At 36.4% G+C, this 19,058-nt stretch overlaps 2 protein-coding genes across 5 annotated transcripts; one reads left to right on the forward strand and one right to left on the reverse strand.

Annotated features, from left to right (window-relative positions):
- Positions 1-408: 408 nt before the first annotated feature.
- Positions 409-14,504, forward strand: rassf6 (Ras association domain family member 6). 4 transcript variants are annotated; one of them, XM_026942496.3, is made up of 12 exons: positions 419-565; positions 3,216-3,293; positions 4,127-4,203; positions 4,289-4,367; positions 7,970-8,133; positions 8,265-8,365; positions 9,882-10,072; positions 10,437-10,538; positions 10,693-10,744; positions 12,590-12,708; positions 12,789-12,886; positions 13,868-14,504. In XM_026942496.3, the coding sequence occupies exons 3-12, from the start codon at positions 4,133-4,135 to the stop codon at positions 13,941-13,943; spliced, it is 1,053 nt and encodes a 350-aa protein (XP_026798297.1). In that variant the 5' UTR covers positions 419-565; positions 3,216-3,293; positions 4,127-4,132; the 3' UTR covers positions 13,944-14,504. The 4 variants fall into 4 exon arrangements, with proteins under 4 accessions (XP_026798293.3, XP_026798297.1, XP_026798295.1 ...); XM_026942494.3 differs by lacking the exon at positions 419-565 and adding an exon at positions 1,866-1,966; XM_026942492.3 differs by lacking the exon at positions 3,216-3,293 and having other exon boundaries at positions 409-565.
- Positions 14,505-14,907: 403 nt separating this feature from the next.
- On the reverse strand, positions 14,908-16,987 carry si:busm1-57f23.1 (uncharacterized protein LOC368621 homolog). Its single transcript, XM_026942745.3, has 4 exons — positions 16,776-16,987; positions 16,376-16,527; positions 16,127-16,228; positions 14,908-15,745 (listed from the first exon to the last, which is right to left on the reverse strand). The coding sequence occupies exons 1-4, from the start codon at positions 16,867-16,869 to the stop codon at positions 15,665-15,667; spliced, it is 429 nt and encodes a 142-aa protein (XP_026798546.1). The 5' UTR covers positions 16,870-16,987; the 3' UTR covers positions 14,908-15,664.
- Positions 16,988-19,058: the final 2,071 nt, after the last annotated feature.

Below are 19,058 nucleotides of genomic sequence, written 5' to 3' on the forward strand. Positions count from 1 at the left end.
GCAGTCAAGGTTGCACATGGCTTTACGTTGACTGTCAGCTTGCCAAGTTGATTTTAGATACAAACTGGCTGTCAATGTTTGCTGAAAGCTTAGCATGGGACGTATCTGACATATAGTTCCACTATTATGCATTTTAGCATCAATCACCTTGAAATACTGCAAAATCACAAGTCAAAAGGATAGAAAATTATGAAAAAGTTTTGTTTGTTTTTTATTAATTAGCTTGTTTAGTCATGATGAACTCTAATGTAATAATGGTGAACATGGTTACGCGTGATCGTCAGTATATGCTAATAAACACATAATAAAAATTGCTTAATGGTACAAATGCTCCAAACAGCTGAGGCCTCTCACATGTGCTGTTCCATCACAAGCAGACACACTGACAACGTGCGATTAATACGGGGCTGTTGTTCAGAGCAATGTCACTTGGTGACTTGGCAAGCTGCTCATCACATACAGCAATACAAGATGAATGATGGACACAATACAAGATTCCACAGCAGATTGAAATGGTAGCTGCTGTAGGATACGCTGACTTTTTTGCAAGATGCACAGGGACAGGGTAAGAATCTGGTTTTATTTGATCAAAGTTGCTGTATAAAGCAACTTGTATGAGGGTTAATATGAATGCACTGAAAGTAATTCGCTGATCCTAGTAACAGCCATGTCTCATGATCTCATGAGGTATAAGTGGATATTGTTCCCCTGTTATTAAAAAATTAAAACAAACCCCTCTATCTTCCTATTCCATCTAATTTGGACTAATATGTTTAATGATATTGCTTAAAATGTCTGCTCTGAATAGCTATCAACAACCAAATACTTAGAAATACACTTAGAAAAAAGGATTTTTTTTATTGATAATGATTCTAGCTTTCTAAATGGGTTCTAGTGAGAAAATTTTCTAAATGGGAAACTCTCTGTTCAACATCGAAAGGGTGAAATCCAAGAATCCTTTAGGAGGCTAGATGGAGCCATTTCTTCATTTGGTAGGTTGGCTAGCTAGCTAACATATTCGTGCTGGTTTCGGTTATTTTTTTTCCTCATAGCAAGATTTTCTATGCCTGCCAGGCTAAGATTAAGTTAACTTTAGGCAAATTTGAGGTGAAATTGGTTTTACTCTACTCCCAGAGCAATTTGATGACATTAGGCATTTGGTGGGAAAACCATGCTAGCCAAGCTAGCTAACCAGTTCATGAGGTTTCTTACTACCCTAAATGTTTTATGTCTTTCAAGAAAGGATTTATTTTAATAAATAAAATGGGTTTTTGTGCAATTCCAGAGCAATTTTTGATCCATATGACCTTTGGCAGAAAAAAAAAATAGGCTAGGCTAGGCTTTATTAGTCAGCTAACATGTTTTAAGGTCGCTATGCTCTCAAACCATTTGCTGTTTGAACCAAGTGAAATTTTTGTTACAATATTTTGACCACTGACTACGACCATATCTTTATCTTAATTATGTTTAAAAAGGCAACACATTTGTAACACATTAGGTAGGACTCTTTCATTACATGCTATCAGTAAGTTCAGTTGCACAGGAAAGGGGAATTTGTTTATGAGGTGATTGTGCTTTCCATAAGTCGGAACTTTTTTAATGTCACATGGCATGATGGGTTTGAACATTCTGTAAATGTGAGTCTACTTTTGCAGGAATATTATGTTGACAACATAGTGACAGAAGAAAACAGGTTATATAATGGGTAATGTGTCACATTTAAACAGCGTTAAGGCTGACTAATGCAATACTTTACCACCATCTGGTGTGTAGTCTGAGAACTACATGTCCAACTGTCCACATTCCTAATAGGAGAATCACAGCATGCATGTAGATTAATCACAAAAGTCAAGAGACACACCTGAGTGATGATGAATAGACAGAACACAGCCAGATCAGAACAAATGTCTTGAATTTGAAGAAACAATGGTGCACTAACAACCATAATGTCAGCTCTGCAAGACAGGTATGATTATTTAGACATATGTAAATTTTGTATGCAAAAATGTTCCATGACTTGAAGTGACCTGCTGAGTAATGGGAATTAGGAAGTGCTAATGTCATGTGGTTGGTTTGAGTGATTTTCCAGTGAAAGGGTTTAAAGGTGCAGTCAGCAATTTTAGGTCAGGGCACTATTTAGTTTTGCAATATTTAGTGTAGTTTGCTTCATGTTCTAGCAGAAGTAAAACTTTCTCAGAAGAAAAATCTCTTTTTAAGAGGATGAGAAAAAAAAAAAACAAGCGGCCACCAACATCCAACCAATCAGAACACCTGTCAGTCATATTTACTCTCAGTTCAGGTCTTACCTAGGCTTGATTGTTTGTGTTTTGGGGGAGTGGCTTTGGAAAGAACACTGAAAAGACTGACTGTGTTTATTTTGAGTTTTGTCAAATTATCTGACTACACCTTTAACTTGCAAACTTTAAACATTTTCCCGAAGGAGCCTTTAAATTCAGATGTGAGGGATAGTAAATAAATTAAACAATTCTGTATCATGTATATCTGTCACTATGCGTGTGTCGAGAAAGCAGGAAAGCAAGAAATAATGGAGAAATATGACAAAGGTTAGAATTCAAAGTTCATGTTTGTTTTGTATTCGGGGAGTGGCTTCTGTCCAGTGCACAGTGGTCTGTATACAGGCCAGCTGTTTAAAATAGCAAAAATACTGTGGCAGATAGAAAATAGGGCACTTAAAGGGTAACAGCACAATAAAAATGATGTATGCGGAAGTTGCTGTGCTGATATCATGGTGTTATTGTATGAATGTGTATGACAGGTGTGGGGGAAATCCAGCATTCAGCCTTGGCAGACCTTATTCAAAAGCAAAAGCAAAAGAAAGAATTGTAATTTTATTCTTCTACTGAATGAGTTCAGTCCTACACATAATTTGATGGCATAAGTATATGTATTAAATGATGCAAGTGTGTTACAAAAGTGCTATGAAGTGTTATGTCTCCATGGAGTCTGCATGTCAGTGCAGAAAGGGTTAATCATACTATTGTAGTGTGAGGTGAGAGGCACGTACCTATGGGTGTGTCTATAAATCCGCAACTTTCCAAGCTCTCCCAGAATGCTCAGAGGAGAGGTGAGTCGGATCGAGTTACAGCACAACACAGTCTGAATGCGCCAGTCATTAACACCTGACTGGCATGCAGGTCCTCCCTCCTATCCTCTTATCCCACACTGTCTTTAATATACAGCCTCTGCTCTTTCAGGCTGGAACTAGACTATCGTAGAGATATGGCACCCATTCCAGCGTGAGTCTGCTGACACTGGATCTGAGCCGGCGACAGGTGAGAGTGGCGTTGGGGCTGTGTGTTTATGTGCATCTGGAGCAGCCGTCAGCCAGGTTTTGGTGGTGTAGTGTTCAGAGAGTGAATGTGGAAACTGACAGGGGTCAGTGCTTAACTCCAGAGTCTGATCTCCATTCTGGGAGCTTGAGAAGAGATTTTCCTGCTGAGATCAGTTTGTGATATACAAGTAGAGAAGAATAAGTTATAAAGCTACACAATATATCTATGTGGACTCTTGAATTTGTTATTTGTCAAAGGTGCTCAGTATACAACAGAAACTGCAGTATTATAGGCATACAGTTGTATCTGTTCCTTTGCTCCTGTAGCTATTTTGAATAGATTTTAATCTTTCTTTGATTGGACCTATCCTCCAATCACAGTGCATATTGACGCAAGCACTCTCAAATTCTCACTATGAGCAGCTCATATAACTGACAAACTGAAAGTACGAGCAGTTAACCACTACAAACACAGACTGTTTCCAAACCTCACAGCTTAGTCCAGACCAAAACAGTGAAAACCTGTCTGTCCAAATCTACAATTTACTGGTTCCTCACATATTAGCACGGCATATTTGACTAGCCATAAGTCAAATAGCAGAGATTCCAATCCTGACAGAACAAGTTTGGGCACAGTGAATAAGAAAATCAGTGGACTGTGCCAGTAACAACTGTCTAAATGTATCAACAGTGGACTGACTGACTTGAATGAATAGCAGACTCTGCAGTGTGTCAGGACTTTAAAAAAAGGACTTGTGTATGTGTGTGTATATATATATAAAACAAATGAGTGGCTTGGATTTAAAAAAAAAGAAAAAAACTTTTTTTTGGCAGAACTGTATGGTTTCAGAAATGTCTACAGCTCAGCCACGCATGCTCGTCCACATCGGGGATGGAAGAACTTTTTCAAGGTTAGTGACTAAACAGTTGAATTATTTACTTCTTTATTTTAATATATCAGTTTAATATAATGTATTTGCTCTCTCACACACACAGGACAAGATTTCTGTCTTTACTAAACACCTACAACTGCTTTTTGAAGGACAAGACTCATCTGCAGCTCACTGTCAATGAGGTAAATATAACAAATAAGATTTGTTTCATTCAGAGGACACTGATTTTATACCAGATAAAGGTTATATTGTTTTACACCACAGCACTGTTTAATTTTCAATACTGATTGGTCAAGTCAGTGTTGACTGACGTTGATTTAGGATTCTATCAGCAGCTCGGACAAGAGTTCTGCTGCAAGGTAAATCGCAGGTTTATATTAATGTCCTCGTTATACCATGTTATTGATTCTGTAGTAATGACTTGCACACTTGTATTGCAGACACTCGACAAATGTGTCAATATAATTGTCAATATAGTTCAGTTTTCTGTGAGGAGATGCTTATTTAGCATTCTTGGAAAGAGGCCCTAGCATCAGCACTTCTTAGTAACTTCAAGAGAGAGAAAAAAAGAGAGGCTGGTGAGGGACCAACTGTTTATAGCTGTTGTAACAGACACCGATCAGCCATAAAATTAAAACCACTGACAGGTGAAGTGAATAACATTGATTATCTCATTACAGTGGCACCTGTCAAGGGGTGAGATATATAAGGCAGCAAGTGAACAGTCAGTTCTCAATGTTAATGTGTTGGACGCAGGAAAAATGGGCAAGCTGGAAAAATGTTCTGCTGGGAAACCTTGGGTCCTGGCATTCATGTAGATGTTACTTTGACACGTACCACCTACCTAAACATTGTTGCAGACCAAGTACCAAGACCCTTCATGGCAACAGTATTCTCTAATGGCAGTGGCCTCTTCCAGCAGGGTAATGTGCCCTGCCACACTGCAGAAATTGTTCAGGAATGGTTTGAGGAACATGACAAAGAGTTCAGGGTGTTGACTTGGCCTCCAAATTCCCCAGATCCCAATCCGATCAAGCATCTGTGGGATGTGCTGGACAAACAAGTCTGATCCATGGAGGCCCCACCTCACAACTTACAGGACTTAAAGGATCTGCTGCTAACATCCTGGTGCCAGATACTACAGCACACCTTCAGAGGTCTTGCGGAGTCCATGCCGTGACGGGTCAGAGCTGTTTTGGTGGCTCAAAGGGGATCTACACAATATTAGGCAGGTGGTTTTAATGTTATGGCTGATTACTATAAGTGATATCAGGACAATAATTTGTTTCCTTAAAATGTAACTATAAACATTAAAAAAGTATGATGTGATGTTATTTTGAACAATATTATTTATATTCTTACAGCCTGTTCCCTCTGTGTATCTCAAAAGCACTGAACAATTATTTAAGGCAATTTCTGATCACATGATTATAAAAGAATTTTTCAAAATTCTTTTTTATTTTATTTCTATATTGGTTTTATGTTTTTATCTTCTATAATTAAGCAATATCACAACCAAGAGTTGTACTGCAGTTGGACTGAATATCGGCCTGGGAGTGATTTGGCTGTAGGTACTCACAGCTTTGCCGATATTCTTTTTGATATTGTTTGATATTGCTTTTATACAACAGTTCTATAAACAAGAAATTATTATTGAATAAGTGACATTTCAGACACAATATGTCAAAATGTTTTGTTTATTTCTGCACCGCTAGCCAAAATAGATCCCGAAGAGGTCACACTCACTTTATAGCATGTCAGTTAGATGGCTAGCTAGCTCATGTTGATTTGCACATTCCAGTTAAAGATGCTTCTGGTAAAATTGGTGTCCCTTCTTCCTATTCATCTTCATCTGACGAGCTTTCATATTTTAAGTCAAAAGTTATATTGCTGAAAAGTATCGTTCGGCATGTCTGCAGATGATGTCACTAGCACTACTGTAGTAACCGTTTTGAATTACAAAGTGGAATTTTACATGGCGAACACAGACAAGCGGAGTGATACACAGTGAAACGTCCCAGTGTGGTTATAGTAAATATAGGCACTCTTGGAACACCGCTTGACCAATCATATTAGTGGACTGGAACTAATTGTTGTATATGATCAAACAATATGAATATATATATTTAAGAAAATACAAAACTACATCATATTTCTACTTAACCAAATGTTAGTTAGCATTATTAGTGCTTCCAATAATAAAAAATAAATCTTATTAATTGTGATCATTCTTTAATGAGCAATGTTCACTATCCTCCATGTGCCTGGGACTTAATAAACTCACTATATATGTCCTTACAGAATAACTGACTATCTGATTTGGAATTATCACTGCAGGAATTATAGTTTCTGCTCGATGCTAAACTTAGTGTTCTATTTTGTGCTTCTTTGTGTGTTTCTTGCTGTTAAGTAACCCACATGTTTACTGATGTGTAGGTGCTAAAATCTTTGCTTTTTGTGTTGCATGATGGTGTTTTTTTTGTTTTGTTTTGTTTTGTTTGTTTGTTTTTTTTGGCAAATTTCTCTTAAATCTTATAAATTTCTTTCTGATTCTATTCATGTTTTCTGCATTGTGGACACCTTAGCACCCGACTCCAGATTCATAACTTAAGGTTGTTGGCTATTCCTGGCTAAATGTCAGTGAATTAGTATGATGCAATATAGCTCTAAAGCTTCTGAAAGGGAAAACCTGACGTGCTCAAGTGACTTTGCATTGTATATTGTTAAACTGATTTACTATGCAATGAATGTTGCAGAACAAGTAACGTTTATCTACAACTCATTTACAGTACAGTTTCACTTTTACAGTCCAGCAGCTAGCCATTTCTTCAACTATTTCGCTGATTTGCAAGGCACGGATAGCTGAATGAAACTGTGGAGAAGAGAAGAGTTTTTAAGTGACTGAGATTGTCTATTTGACTTGTTTTCTCCTCAGCTGATGTGTGATATATGTTAAAATAGGGGAGCATATGCTGAAATATCCAGCTATATTTCAGAGGAACAACTTATTAACCAAACTTTTTGCAACATGGCACTGGTTGCTTAGCACAGAATTAGCAGAATGTAATGTTGTCATTACTAACCTTAGCTAATATTTTTAGACACAGCTGAAAAAGACATATAGCTTTATAGAATTATATAGACAACATTAATGAAATGTTAATTGTACCAGAAATCTTCCTTACAGGACATTACAAACAGGCACAGAAGCACTGGAACTAGCCAGCTAACTAACATAATAATGTAGCATTTTTTTTTTTTTTTTTTTTTGCATGGTTTATATTACAAGTAATGTACTACTACTAGATAGCCACCTAGAGACAGCTAGAGACTAGGTAGTTAGCCAGAGACTAGCAGCTAGAGACTAGGTAGTTAGCCACTTTGGAAACAAAACAAGCCTAATATCTAAGACCTAAGATCAGTGTTTGTGTTCATTTCTCCTCTTCTCTCTTTTTCTTCTCTCATTTGCCAGTTTATTTTCATCATATGCACATCATAATAATCTTCCTATGCCACATCTCTAACTTGGGTACATTTCATGTTGCAGTCCTTCTTTCTTTCAAACCACAAGGGGGCCTCCCAAACGGACTCACTGCACTCTTTCAGAGAGAGAAAAAAAGCAGGATGTGTTCCATAAGATGTGGAAAATGTCCTGGGAAAGCCCTGGAAACTTCTATAAAGAAAGATAACTAAAAAGAAAAGGAATAACCCCAGCACTATAGACTGTGCCACTCTGTCTCCTAACCTGAACAGCCTGTTAATGTGACACGTTATGTTCCTGCAGAACACTGCTGGTCAGGTGACCCTCGAGGGATTCCTGGTCGTCTCTTGGGGCATGAAGAGACCAATCCGCCTCAAAATCCAAGATGAGAAACAGATGGTGGCGTGGAACCACTCCAAGTCTCAGGCATATTCTCCAGACGCCATCAGCCCACTTGGAAATAAGAGGTTACTGGAATAGAATTATACTAGAATTTCTCTAAATACAGAAAATTTAACTTGCGCAACCATCTTAACTTATCTTTGATCACTAATATGAAAGCTTTTGTATGTTTGTGTGTTTTGTGTGTTTTGCTTAGGGGTATGACCCGATGGGGAGAATTCGACAATCTCAATCACATTGATGAACTAGAAGAACCTTTTCAAGATGGTTCAGAGACGCTCGACAGCTGTGCTGCAGGTTAAATCCCATTTTCATGTTCATTTTCATGTTCATTCATATATGCCAGACACACTATGTTGCCATACTATGCTCTTAGTTTTTAATGTTTAAAAGTATTTTTAGATCTATGATAAAATAAGCTGTACTACTACTACTACTACTACTAATAATAATAATAATAATAATAATAACAATAATTTTTGGTTAGCATGTTTGCCTCGCACCTCCAGGGTTGGAGGTTCGAATCCCACCTCCACCCTGTGTGTGTGGAGTTTTTGAAAAGCTGCATCTGCAGTATAACAATGCTTCTCACTCCGAACTAACTCAAAATCACTGGTGCCAGGGTCATGGTTTTTATGCCAAATTGGGCTAGCTTTGGTATAAGGTTGTAGGCAGAAAAAGTCTGTGAGTGGTGGGTTTTTTTTTGTTTGTTTGCTTGTTTGTTTTTTGTTTTTTAGTCGGCAATTGCCACAATCGTGTTAAAAGCAAATAGTTGAAATTAAATCTAATCAATTTCTACAAACATTGGTTATGGCAAACATAGGGGATAATGGTTGTACCATGTGATGATAAATAAAGTTAACTGCAGATACTGCAAAGAAATATGCATGCACCATGGTAAACTCATTTCCCATGCGAAGACTGAAAAAAATGCATCTCCCTTTTCCAGTGCCAAAATCTTTAAGCTAGTTTCAGGTTATTTTGTGCCGTTGTTGAGATGTACATGCACTGGAAATTCTGCTGAGACCTGGCAACCTGGCTTAAGTAGTAGTAAAGAATAAGCATCTAATTAATAACATTTTAGATACAGCTGAAAAAAGTAAAAATGCAGAAAATTAAATTAGGTTAAAACAAAGGGTAAAAGGCTTATTTTAGGTACTGGAGGTTTGGAGGAAATATACTGGCCAATCAAGGATGCTTGCACTAAATGGCCTAAAGTAGAAAGACTGCTCACACATTTGTCAAGTAAAAATGACAAACAGCAGGCAGAAAAGAATATCACTGTTTCCTCTTTCAAGTAATAGTAACACTTACAAGAGTAATACTTTTTTTCAAGTGAAGAAAACTAAAATTAATTATACAAATACTAAGGTTATCAAGGACAAGCATAAAAACAATGCCAATGCTGAAATAGTGAATAGGTCTATGTTGTTCTATTAGCATAAACAAGAGCAGTACATCATTAAAATCAGATGAAAAAGTGTTTAACTTGGTTACATGGTGTTGCTTTGATGAAACTCTGATACACTTGATAGGTTACAGGCACAAGCCATAGAGCACCTATGCTGCACTATGTAAACATCTCCCCATGCAGTGTTTTTATGCAGTAGCTATTAGCCTCGCTGGCAGCAGATGACTCTAAAATAACAAACTCTTCCTTTAAAATAATGTTGTAGCCTATTAACCATAACCAGCTAAACAGAATTGATTGAAATGGCCTATGATGCTACACTAAGCATTGAATGGTAAATTCTTTTATGTTGTTTATGCTGTTAGTATGATTGACAAATTCAATTTTCCTCTTCAAATCTAGACTACAGGCAGTATGAGAGCCAGACACTGAGGGTGGGCCGAAACGAACCCATCACAGTGAGGTCCATCCTGTTCCGCACCATGAGTGACGCCTCTCTGGTGAAGAAGAGAGTGAAGACCAAGGGGGCAGAGGAGAGACAGAGTAACAGACAGCATCGCTTCTCCATTAACGGCCATTTCTATAATTATAAGGTCAGAGAATAATGCTGGAATAAATGAGAGGTTGGTGTTTGGCCCCCTAGTGGCATATAATGTAAAATCTGAAAAATTTGCCAGCAGCATATTGTACAAGAGTGTTTTCTCCATTGCTGATTGTGTACTCACTCTCCAGTGCTCATTTTAGCATTTCTTTGATCTAACACATGAGAACACAACGCAATTTTACATCCATAAAATGCAGGATAATTAATTTAGTCTGGAAAAATACTTAATTGCAAAAAGGCCCAATTATTATTGAAAGGCCCAATCTTATTGAAAGCATTCAATAAGAATGCACAAATTCTAGAAAAAGAAAGGGGGATTAAACCTCTAAGTTAAACTTTAAATACCTTTTCAGACATCGATATTTACCCCATCCTATGGGACAGCAACAATCGTCTGCGCAAACAGCACAATGAGGACACAAGAGGTCATCTGGCAGCTCCTACATAAATTTAAGGTATGCCTTTAATAACTTGCCTTATGAAAGCTGTATCTAGGAATGTGTGCATCCTATTTTATTAACTCTCTCATTTCTCACTTAATGTAGTTAACGAGAATTCATTTTTATGAGATGAAATAATGCGGACACGCAGACCTGTTTATTATTGCAGATAGAAAATGATCCCAGTGAATTTGCCTTGTATTGCATTCATCAGAGTGGAGGTATGTGTGCTTTAAAGTGTCTTTGTAGTAGATTCTAAAGCTCTTTCTGATGCATTATGCACTTGCCTATGATATCTGTATTGCATGAAATGCCTACATTGAAAACTCACATTATTTATTTTGAAAAAATTAGGGTGGTATAAGGCAAGCAGTTGAGGATTATGGGTCTTGCCCCTGTGTAGTCCTGGGATTCAAATCATTAGCCTCTGTTTTATGAATGCTTCCACTGCATCAGTATTTTTTGGGCATCTGCATTCGTAGTAGTCCAGCATAAAAGCAGTTCATATTCTGTGCACTTTCGCATGGGCAGAACTGAGGTTTAGTGGTAAAGGGAGCAAGTTTTTATTTGTTTATTCAGACAAGCTCGAGGCTACACTTTGTTTTAGCAGCAGCTCTCCCAGAGGATTATCAGTGATGTTCAGTTGCTATTCAGTGGCTTTACATTTCCCTTTGTAAATAGCTCCTGTTTGCTGAACTAACTTTAGAGTGGATGGCTATAGAACCCCTAGGTGATATGCTGGTTATTTTTTTAACAAGGTGTCGGCATGAATTTATATATTGAGGCCATGAGTTATGCTACTTGTGGCCACTGGTTAAATTTCTCATGGCCACAAATCAATATATAAGACCATATGTTAAGTTTCTTATGATCTATTTCATGGCCACAAAATACTTTACTTGTGTAAAACTGTTGTATTTTAAAAGGTGTGAGGTAGAGAAATCAATGCAATTAAACCATTTTGGCCACAGGAACCTAAGCATGATGATCATTCTCTTAATCACTTTCAGTAATTGCTTTATCCTGGTCAGGGTCATGGTGGATCCCAAGCCTATTCTGGGAAAACTGGACATGAGACGGGAATATACCCTGGATGGGACACCAGTCCATCACAGGGCATAAGCTTGGAAATGATTAAAGTGAAATTTTCATTGGTGTAAATTTGGTATCTCATGGCCACAACATAGTAATTCTTGGCCATGAGATATTTAATATTAACTTGTGGCCTCAGTGTATTAATTTGTAGCCATGCCATAACCACCATGTTACCTCCATATGCCTGAATGTCATTGCTTCTTCTGCATCACACAAACCATTTCCATTTATCTTATCAGTAACCAGAGTTTCCTCACGGTGTTGCTCATGTTGCTTTAGAGGAACTTAGTAATGCTTAGCAGATGTCTAAGGCTCTTATCTTACAGCCACATACTTCCTGAGTTGTCATTCAGTAAGTGACTGATGAAAAGAACAGCTTTGTATTAATATAGTTTCCTGATGAATCAAGGGAAAGTCAAATGAGCTTCACCTAAACTTTTGTGTGGTTCTTTTATAAATAAATAATTGTCTTGGCAAGTAAATGAAGTGTCAAGACTTATATTGAAGGATATTTATTACTGGAGCAGTATTGACCCAGTATCTGGGATAAGTGGGCTAAACAGAAACACACCAAATTCAACACTACACTCCTGTGGAAAAAAACAAGCAAAAAAAAAAGGCCAGTGTTCTTTTTGCAGATCAGTCAGTTAGAACTTCCAGGTAATATAACACAGCTTCTTGGCAGCCTGTATATCATCCATGTGCCATTATATTTCCATGGAACATTAACACAGCTGTATAAAAGACTGCTTCAAATTTCCCCCAAAAAAAGTTCATCATTTGAAAAGAAATAATGGAAAAGCTATTCAGTATTACCTTATGCTGCATGTTGCTTCAGTCTTTGCTTGTTTGCTAACATTTTACTCATTGCTAAATTGAAAACGACTAAATTAGCTTGACTTACTCTGGGGCATAAATGAGGCAAGCTTACAAAACTCAACAAACTGAATGCAAACATCTCTATTTCAAAGAAAAGAAAAAGCTGGGCAGCTCAGACCTTCCACTTTGGGAGCGTTTTCTTCAAGGGCCATCTGAAGACATCATGAGAATCTTTCTCATGGACACTGATGAGCAGGAAGTTAGCATGGACGTAAGTGGACTTTTCCCATGTCCACTGTTGTAAGCCACCAGCTATTAAACTCAAACTAACCCTTATTAATGCTTTTTCAGGTAGCACAGTATGTGAATTTAGAGCTGCCTATTCTCCAACGAGTCCTGCGGAAGCTACACGAGGAGGAGAACAAAGAGATACAGCGTGTCGTCAACAAGTAAGTCACACCGGAATAGATGTTTTAAACGTGGCTTTGAGGTTATGCATGAAGTTTATGCAGATCAAAAATGGTTAAAGGGTGAATTAAACCTGCAATGGACAGTACACTCTCTTGTACCGTTAATATGTGTCTTTCATCAGAGGAAGTAAATGTAGTGTACCTGTTAAAGCTTATTTAAGGTACCACTGTGGTCCTTTTTAAATAATTGTAGTCCTTATGTAAGGAATAACACACAATATAACGTTCTGTTATAAGAAAAATATCAATGATGGAGTGGTGTGATGCAAAGTTTATTATTTTCTTATAATAGCACATCTCAAAGAGTGTTATTCCTCTTATACCACAGCAGTTTGCCAATGATTATGATTTCTAACATCACACTTTTTAACCATTTATAGTTACATTTTATGTTGCAGAACATCCTCTTTCACAGAAAAAAAAGAGGGACTGATGAAAGAAGATTGTGTATAGTCTGTCTAATTTCTCTCTATGGAGATTTAATAAGAAGACAAAAAAAATATATCTTTTTATGTTACAGAGAAAGACTTTCCCATGGCAGAAAACTTACTGAGCATTGACAGTGGAGATAAATGTTAAATAAACGCCTCCTTCATCAATCAATGATTATTTGTCTTCTTTATCATATAACATGTTTATTTATTCAGTTTATTATTAGGCTTAGATTATGTGGAGTGTCTGCCATACAAGTCCATGGGTTGTTACTATAGAAACCACGATGTTTTAGGAAGCTCGTTAATATAAACGTGAGATTTGAATTACAGCCAGCACTACAGTCAGAGCTAATCAGAATTGAGATTTCAAGAGCGCTGTGGTATAAAAGTGTTTTAAAAGTACACTACATTCCCTTACCCATATGACTGATGTAGTATATTATGCAAACACAAAATATATCATTTTAATGATATGACATGGTGAGTTCATGATGAACAAGTTATTAATCAGACATTTGCTCTGCAGGTACAGGCACGAACACAGTCTCCTAACACAATGCCTGAACTCAAAGATGACACCAAAGACAGAGACGACAGTGTGAAAGAAAGAGTCCTGGAAGACTAAAAGCCTGGAAGTGGTTTTTTCCCCATTCAGTTCCACAAGCAGATTTATATATGTTTTATAATAAGGGTTATTATAAAATGTAAATGAACTGTCTAGCTTTATGTAATTGTACTATATATTTTAATAATGCATCTGTCTTACTGTAATTTAAAATCTCCAGGTTCAATTATAAATATTATTAATAGACATTATTCTAAAGGAGCAGTAACCAGGGATAATAGGAGGAAAAAAAAGTCAGAGGCTACTGTAAAAACAGTGTCGTGGCAGTAAATGAACAATGAGGCTCCAGCTGGTGTGTTAGTCCAGGGCTTTGGCAGTCGTGGCCTCAGTCTGCTGCTCTGAGTAAATGCTGAACACAGTCGTTCTTCCACAGAAGTTCCATATTATTCCCATCACTATCCAAATCCAACTTTCCAGCTGAATGTTATGTATTTATTATCATGTACATTTATGGTTGTGTGCAAAGGCTTGTATTTCTCATGGTTTCTGATTGAGAAAATAAAGAAGAAATGTACTTCTACAACAACAACAACAACAATGTTATTATTATTATTATTATTATTATTAAGTTAATAATGAAATGTTTGTGTATCCTCCAGCAATCATAAATATAAATTAAAATGCTTAAAATGTTGGGGTTTTTTTGCGAAAATTGCATGATTTTGTTTTTCACAATTAATATCTTAATATACACAATAGAAAGCTGTACATTTTTACTTGCAGTGAGGATATATATCTCTGTGTGTGTGTGTGTGTGTGTGTGTGTGTGTATATATATATATATATATATATATATATATATATATATATATATATATATATATATATATATATCTTTTGTATTTTGTATTTTTTTAATTAGTTAATCCTAAAGGTGTACAAACTTTACACCTTTAGGATGCAATAATGGAGATGCAATAATGGAGATGCAATAATGGAGATGCAATAATGTCATGCCTGTTTATTTCATACATCGTTTAACATACATTTATTACAGTTTTCTGATTATACAATATACAGCAATAACATTTTCCCAATTTCTAGTATGAAAATAATAAAGCCCTTCTAGAGGGAGCTATTCTGCATTAACACATCAGTAAGGCACAAGCTATTACAGACAGGTGACAAATTACAGGAAAAAAAACGGTGGCTATATGATGCTGTGATGACATTTATTTATTTCTTTTGCTGACACGGTTTGGCTCCACTTGTCCCCTTAGAGGGAAGAGTAACTGCAAATGAATACAGCGTTCCTCTGACTGACACTTGATGACACATTTCCATCCTGATGAGAGTGGTCTCTTTCAGCATGACTCTGCCCCCAAACACAGGGTATGAGGGCTCATTGAATGGTCTGATAAGGATGAAAATGATGTAAATCATATGCTATGGGCTTCTCATTCACCAGATCTCAACCAGTTGAAAGATTTTGGATTGACATGTTAGATAGAGCTCTTCACCAGCATCATCATCATCATCATCATTATCATCAAAACACCAACTGAGGGAATATCTTTTGGAACAGTGTTCATCTCTCCAGTACAGTTCCAGAGACTGTAGCATTGATGCCAAGAGCATTGAAGCTGTTCTGGCGGCTCGTCATGTTGTTTTTTCCTTTAATTTGTCACCTGTCTGTATATCTTTAAACACCGTACAGTTTCCTTCTTGCCATTGTAAGAGTAATATGCTTTCTGTAGATTATTTGTTGCAAGACACCATCTTCACCGCATATTTGTTGTTCCTTGGGTTGAACTGAACCTCAAACTTGCACCTGAGCCGCTAAAAAAGGAAATGAAAGAATTGAAAAACAAATTAGCAAAACAATTTGTGAATAATGTGAATAATTTCTAGGTTATGAAGTAAAAAAAAAAGGAAAAAACAGAGGAATAAAGCAATAAAAAGTGCTTAAAAATAAAATAGAAAACAGGCAAATAATAACAGTGAAATAAACAAAAAACAATAGACAAAAAACAACAGAAAGAATAAAACACCAATAATAATTGATAATAATAATATAATACATAAAAATATAGAATAAAAGCAGACTGTAAAAAAAGAAAAAAGTACAATAATTAAAATATAAAATATTATTAAATAAAATATAAAAGTAATTTAAAAGAAGCATGCCATTAAACATAAGGTTTACTACTAAATAAACACCTTTTCAGTCATATCACAGGATTCCAGAACTCCGGGCTCAGTTTTTAGGCACTTTGTCCTTCCTATGATTATGTCGATCTTGTAGTTTATCACGTCAGTGACCTGGAAGGTGAATATACACGATGCAATGAACAATTAATGAGGCATGAAAAGGAAAATACGGTGTCCATATTAACAATTACAGAATTGCTGAATCAGTGTGCATGTAAACTATTATTATAAATCAAAGAAACAGAAAAGATGCTATACCTGTTCTTGTGCAGATGTTACATCTACAAGTTTAAAGTACTTCTTTGCCTTGGATTTAGAGTTAAATCTCTCCACAGCTTTTCTGGCAGCCTCTTGGACATCTTCCTGTTTGGGGTTGACTACAGACCAACCTCCTAGAGGCTGCACATGATCTAAAAATGGGGACAGGGTTTAAATTTTTTGCCATTTTAATATAATTAACTATCAGGAGCGTCAAAAGTCTAAACCATAAACTTTATTTCTTTTATACTTTAGATACTACAATGTGGACGTATGCAAACTATTTGACTGTCATGCCAGTCAAGCGTAAAATGACACCATTCACCAAACAGAACTCGTTTCTGTGTTTTGTGACTTAAATGATAATAATTAATAATATAAAACTACTAAGTCTACTCACGTGCAACAATCACTTCCTCCTCCACCGGGTCTTGACTATGGCTCCAGTGAACTGCCGAGAGGACAGAGAGAAGCAGGATGAGGTACAGATTCATGACTGGAGCTTTGTGCTGTCTGAAGCAAGGAGAAGAAGTGTGTGTGTGTGTGTGTGTGTGACGGAAAGTACAAGCAAATAGTTCCTTCAGCCTGAGAATGTGCTGACAGCTCCACACCCATGCTAAAAGAGTGGGTGGAGTGTGTGAGCTTTATAAGCCTCCTGACTATGTGTGTGTGTGTGTGTGTGTGTGTGTGTGCTGTGAGTCACCCATCTCTTTGTGTATTTTTGAGTCTCTATAGCTTGGTGTGTACAAACAGTGAGTCAGATGTACATATATGTATATATGTCTGAGAAAACCTGGCTGATGTCACTGTGGCTGAATTCTGGGTTTTGGCCAAAAATGTGTTTCCTGCCTATTAAAATACTTTGACATGTTTACTTTAACATAACATAAATATATTTCCACAAAACTTATTTAGGATATACTTTCTAACTTAACGCCTGAGTGTAAAAATCATGTTGTCTAAGGAACGAGATTAACAAACACAGTGGCAAAAACAGTCAGTCTACCAAAGTGTCATGTCCTTACACAGTGAATGATTGTCACGATACGATGGGATAGCTACGTGACATAACGAAATAGACATAATCAATTATGAATCAATTCAGTTTGTAATCAGATACCGGCTGTCAACATGTCTGCAATTCTCCTGCACCATCACATCATCATCAAAACAGAGAAGAGCACTTACACACTCTGTAAAGATGACAGGGGATAAAGAAAAGATAAGATAAACTTTACTGATTCTTGAAATTCTTGAATTTTTGCACATTCAAGTGTCATAAATATATATATATAAATATATATATATTTATAAAATATATATTTTTTCTAAAAGTATGTATTATCTAAAAGTATGTATTATGTATGTATTATCTGCTAAATGCTGTAAATGTAAATACATCCATGTACAAGAAAGTCAGTAAAAACAGGTTGTTTTTACTACTTTCTTATTATACGCCTGTAGATGTGTTGCTTTGTGGGATTAGCTAAACTACTGATAAACTCAGGTGAAGGATTTGTGAAGCCGGTATCTGATTACTACAACTACAGACAAGCACATGCACTTTTAAACCTTCATTCAAAATTCAATGGCTAATCAACATGATCTGCTTATTTTTGATGCGGTTGTTTGTCAGCGTATTTAAATGTCAGTCATTTGATTGTAATTGCCAGTCAAACAGTTCACACTGATGGACAATATGGAAAGTGCTCCACAGTGACCCACCTCTAGCAGCACATAAAGGCAGAGACACAACAAGCCAGTGGTCACACAGAGTGTGAACGATGCTGACACACCCCTGATAGGCCTTCCCTAATCCCAGCACTCAGTGGTCTCTTTACCAGAAATTCACATTCATGAGCCTACATCCTGTTTCCCACTAGTGCTTGCACACACATACATATATATATATATATATATATATATATATATATATATATATATATATATATATATATATATAATTTCAGGTATGTACAGTATGTGTGTACTGAATAAGGAATAAAACATATAGGGGCATGGTGTCATGGTGTTAATAAAATAACACATAAAAAATAATAAAATAATAATAACACATAAAATAATCAATGACAAGGTGGTGTGTTTATATCAATGATTACGAGTTTAACTTTTTTAAATGACTACACATTTTCAGTTTGTTTATTATTAGACTTTGATTACACGGCGCGTCCACCATACAAGTCACTGTATAAGTTGTTGCTATAGAAACGATAATGTATTCAAACGAGCACATTAATATAAACATGTGAATTGTCATGCAGCTGGAACTACTGTCACAGCTGCTCTTACAGAAAAGGAATCAACCCCATCTGACCAATCAGAATTGAGCATTCAACAGCAATGTGGTGTGAAGTACATCGAAGTACAACAGCTTTCTATCCTGAAATCCTTTATAATACAGTACTAAGAGCAATCTGTCTTAAAGTCCTTACGAATTATTTTTACCACAGGTCTACATTCTTAAAAATGTAGAACCTTTAAGGGTTCTTCAGTTGTTTCTGTATGGAAACTGTTAAAAAATTTCTGTAGAATCTTCTAACAGAGTGTTTGTCTAACAGGGAAGAACTTGTTTTAGAAAGCTTTGGAAGCCAAGAATCTTTAATTATCCAATAAATCCTTAAAGATCCCTTGAATAACATTTTTATGAGTGCTGTATGAAGTC

Source organism: Pangasianodon hypophthalmus, chromosome 17 (assembly GCF_027358585.1).
Source record: "Pangasianodon hypophthalmus isolate fPanHyp1 chromosome 17, fPanHyp1.pri, whole genome shotgun sequence".
In the NCBI taxonomy this organism is placed as follows: Eukaryota; Metazoa; Chordata; class Actinopteri; order Siluriformes; family Pangasiidae; genus Pangasianodon; species Pangasianodon hypophthalmus.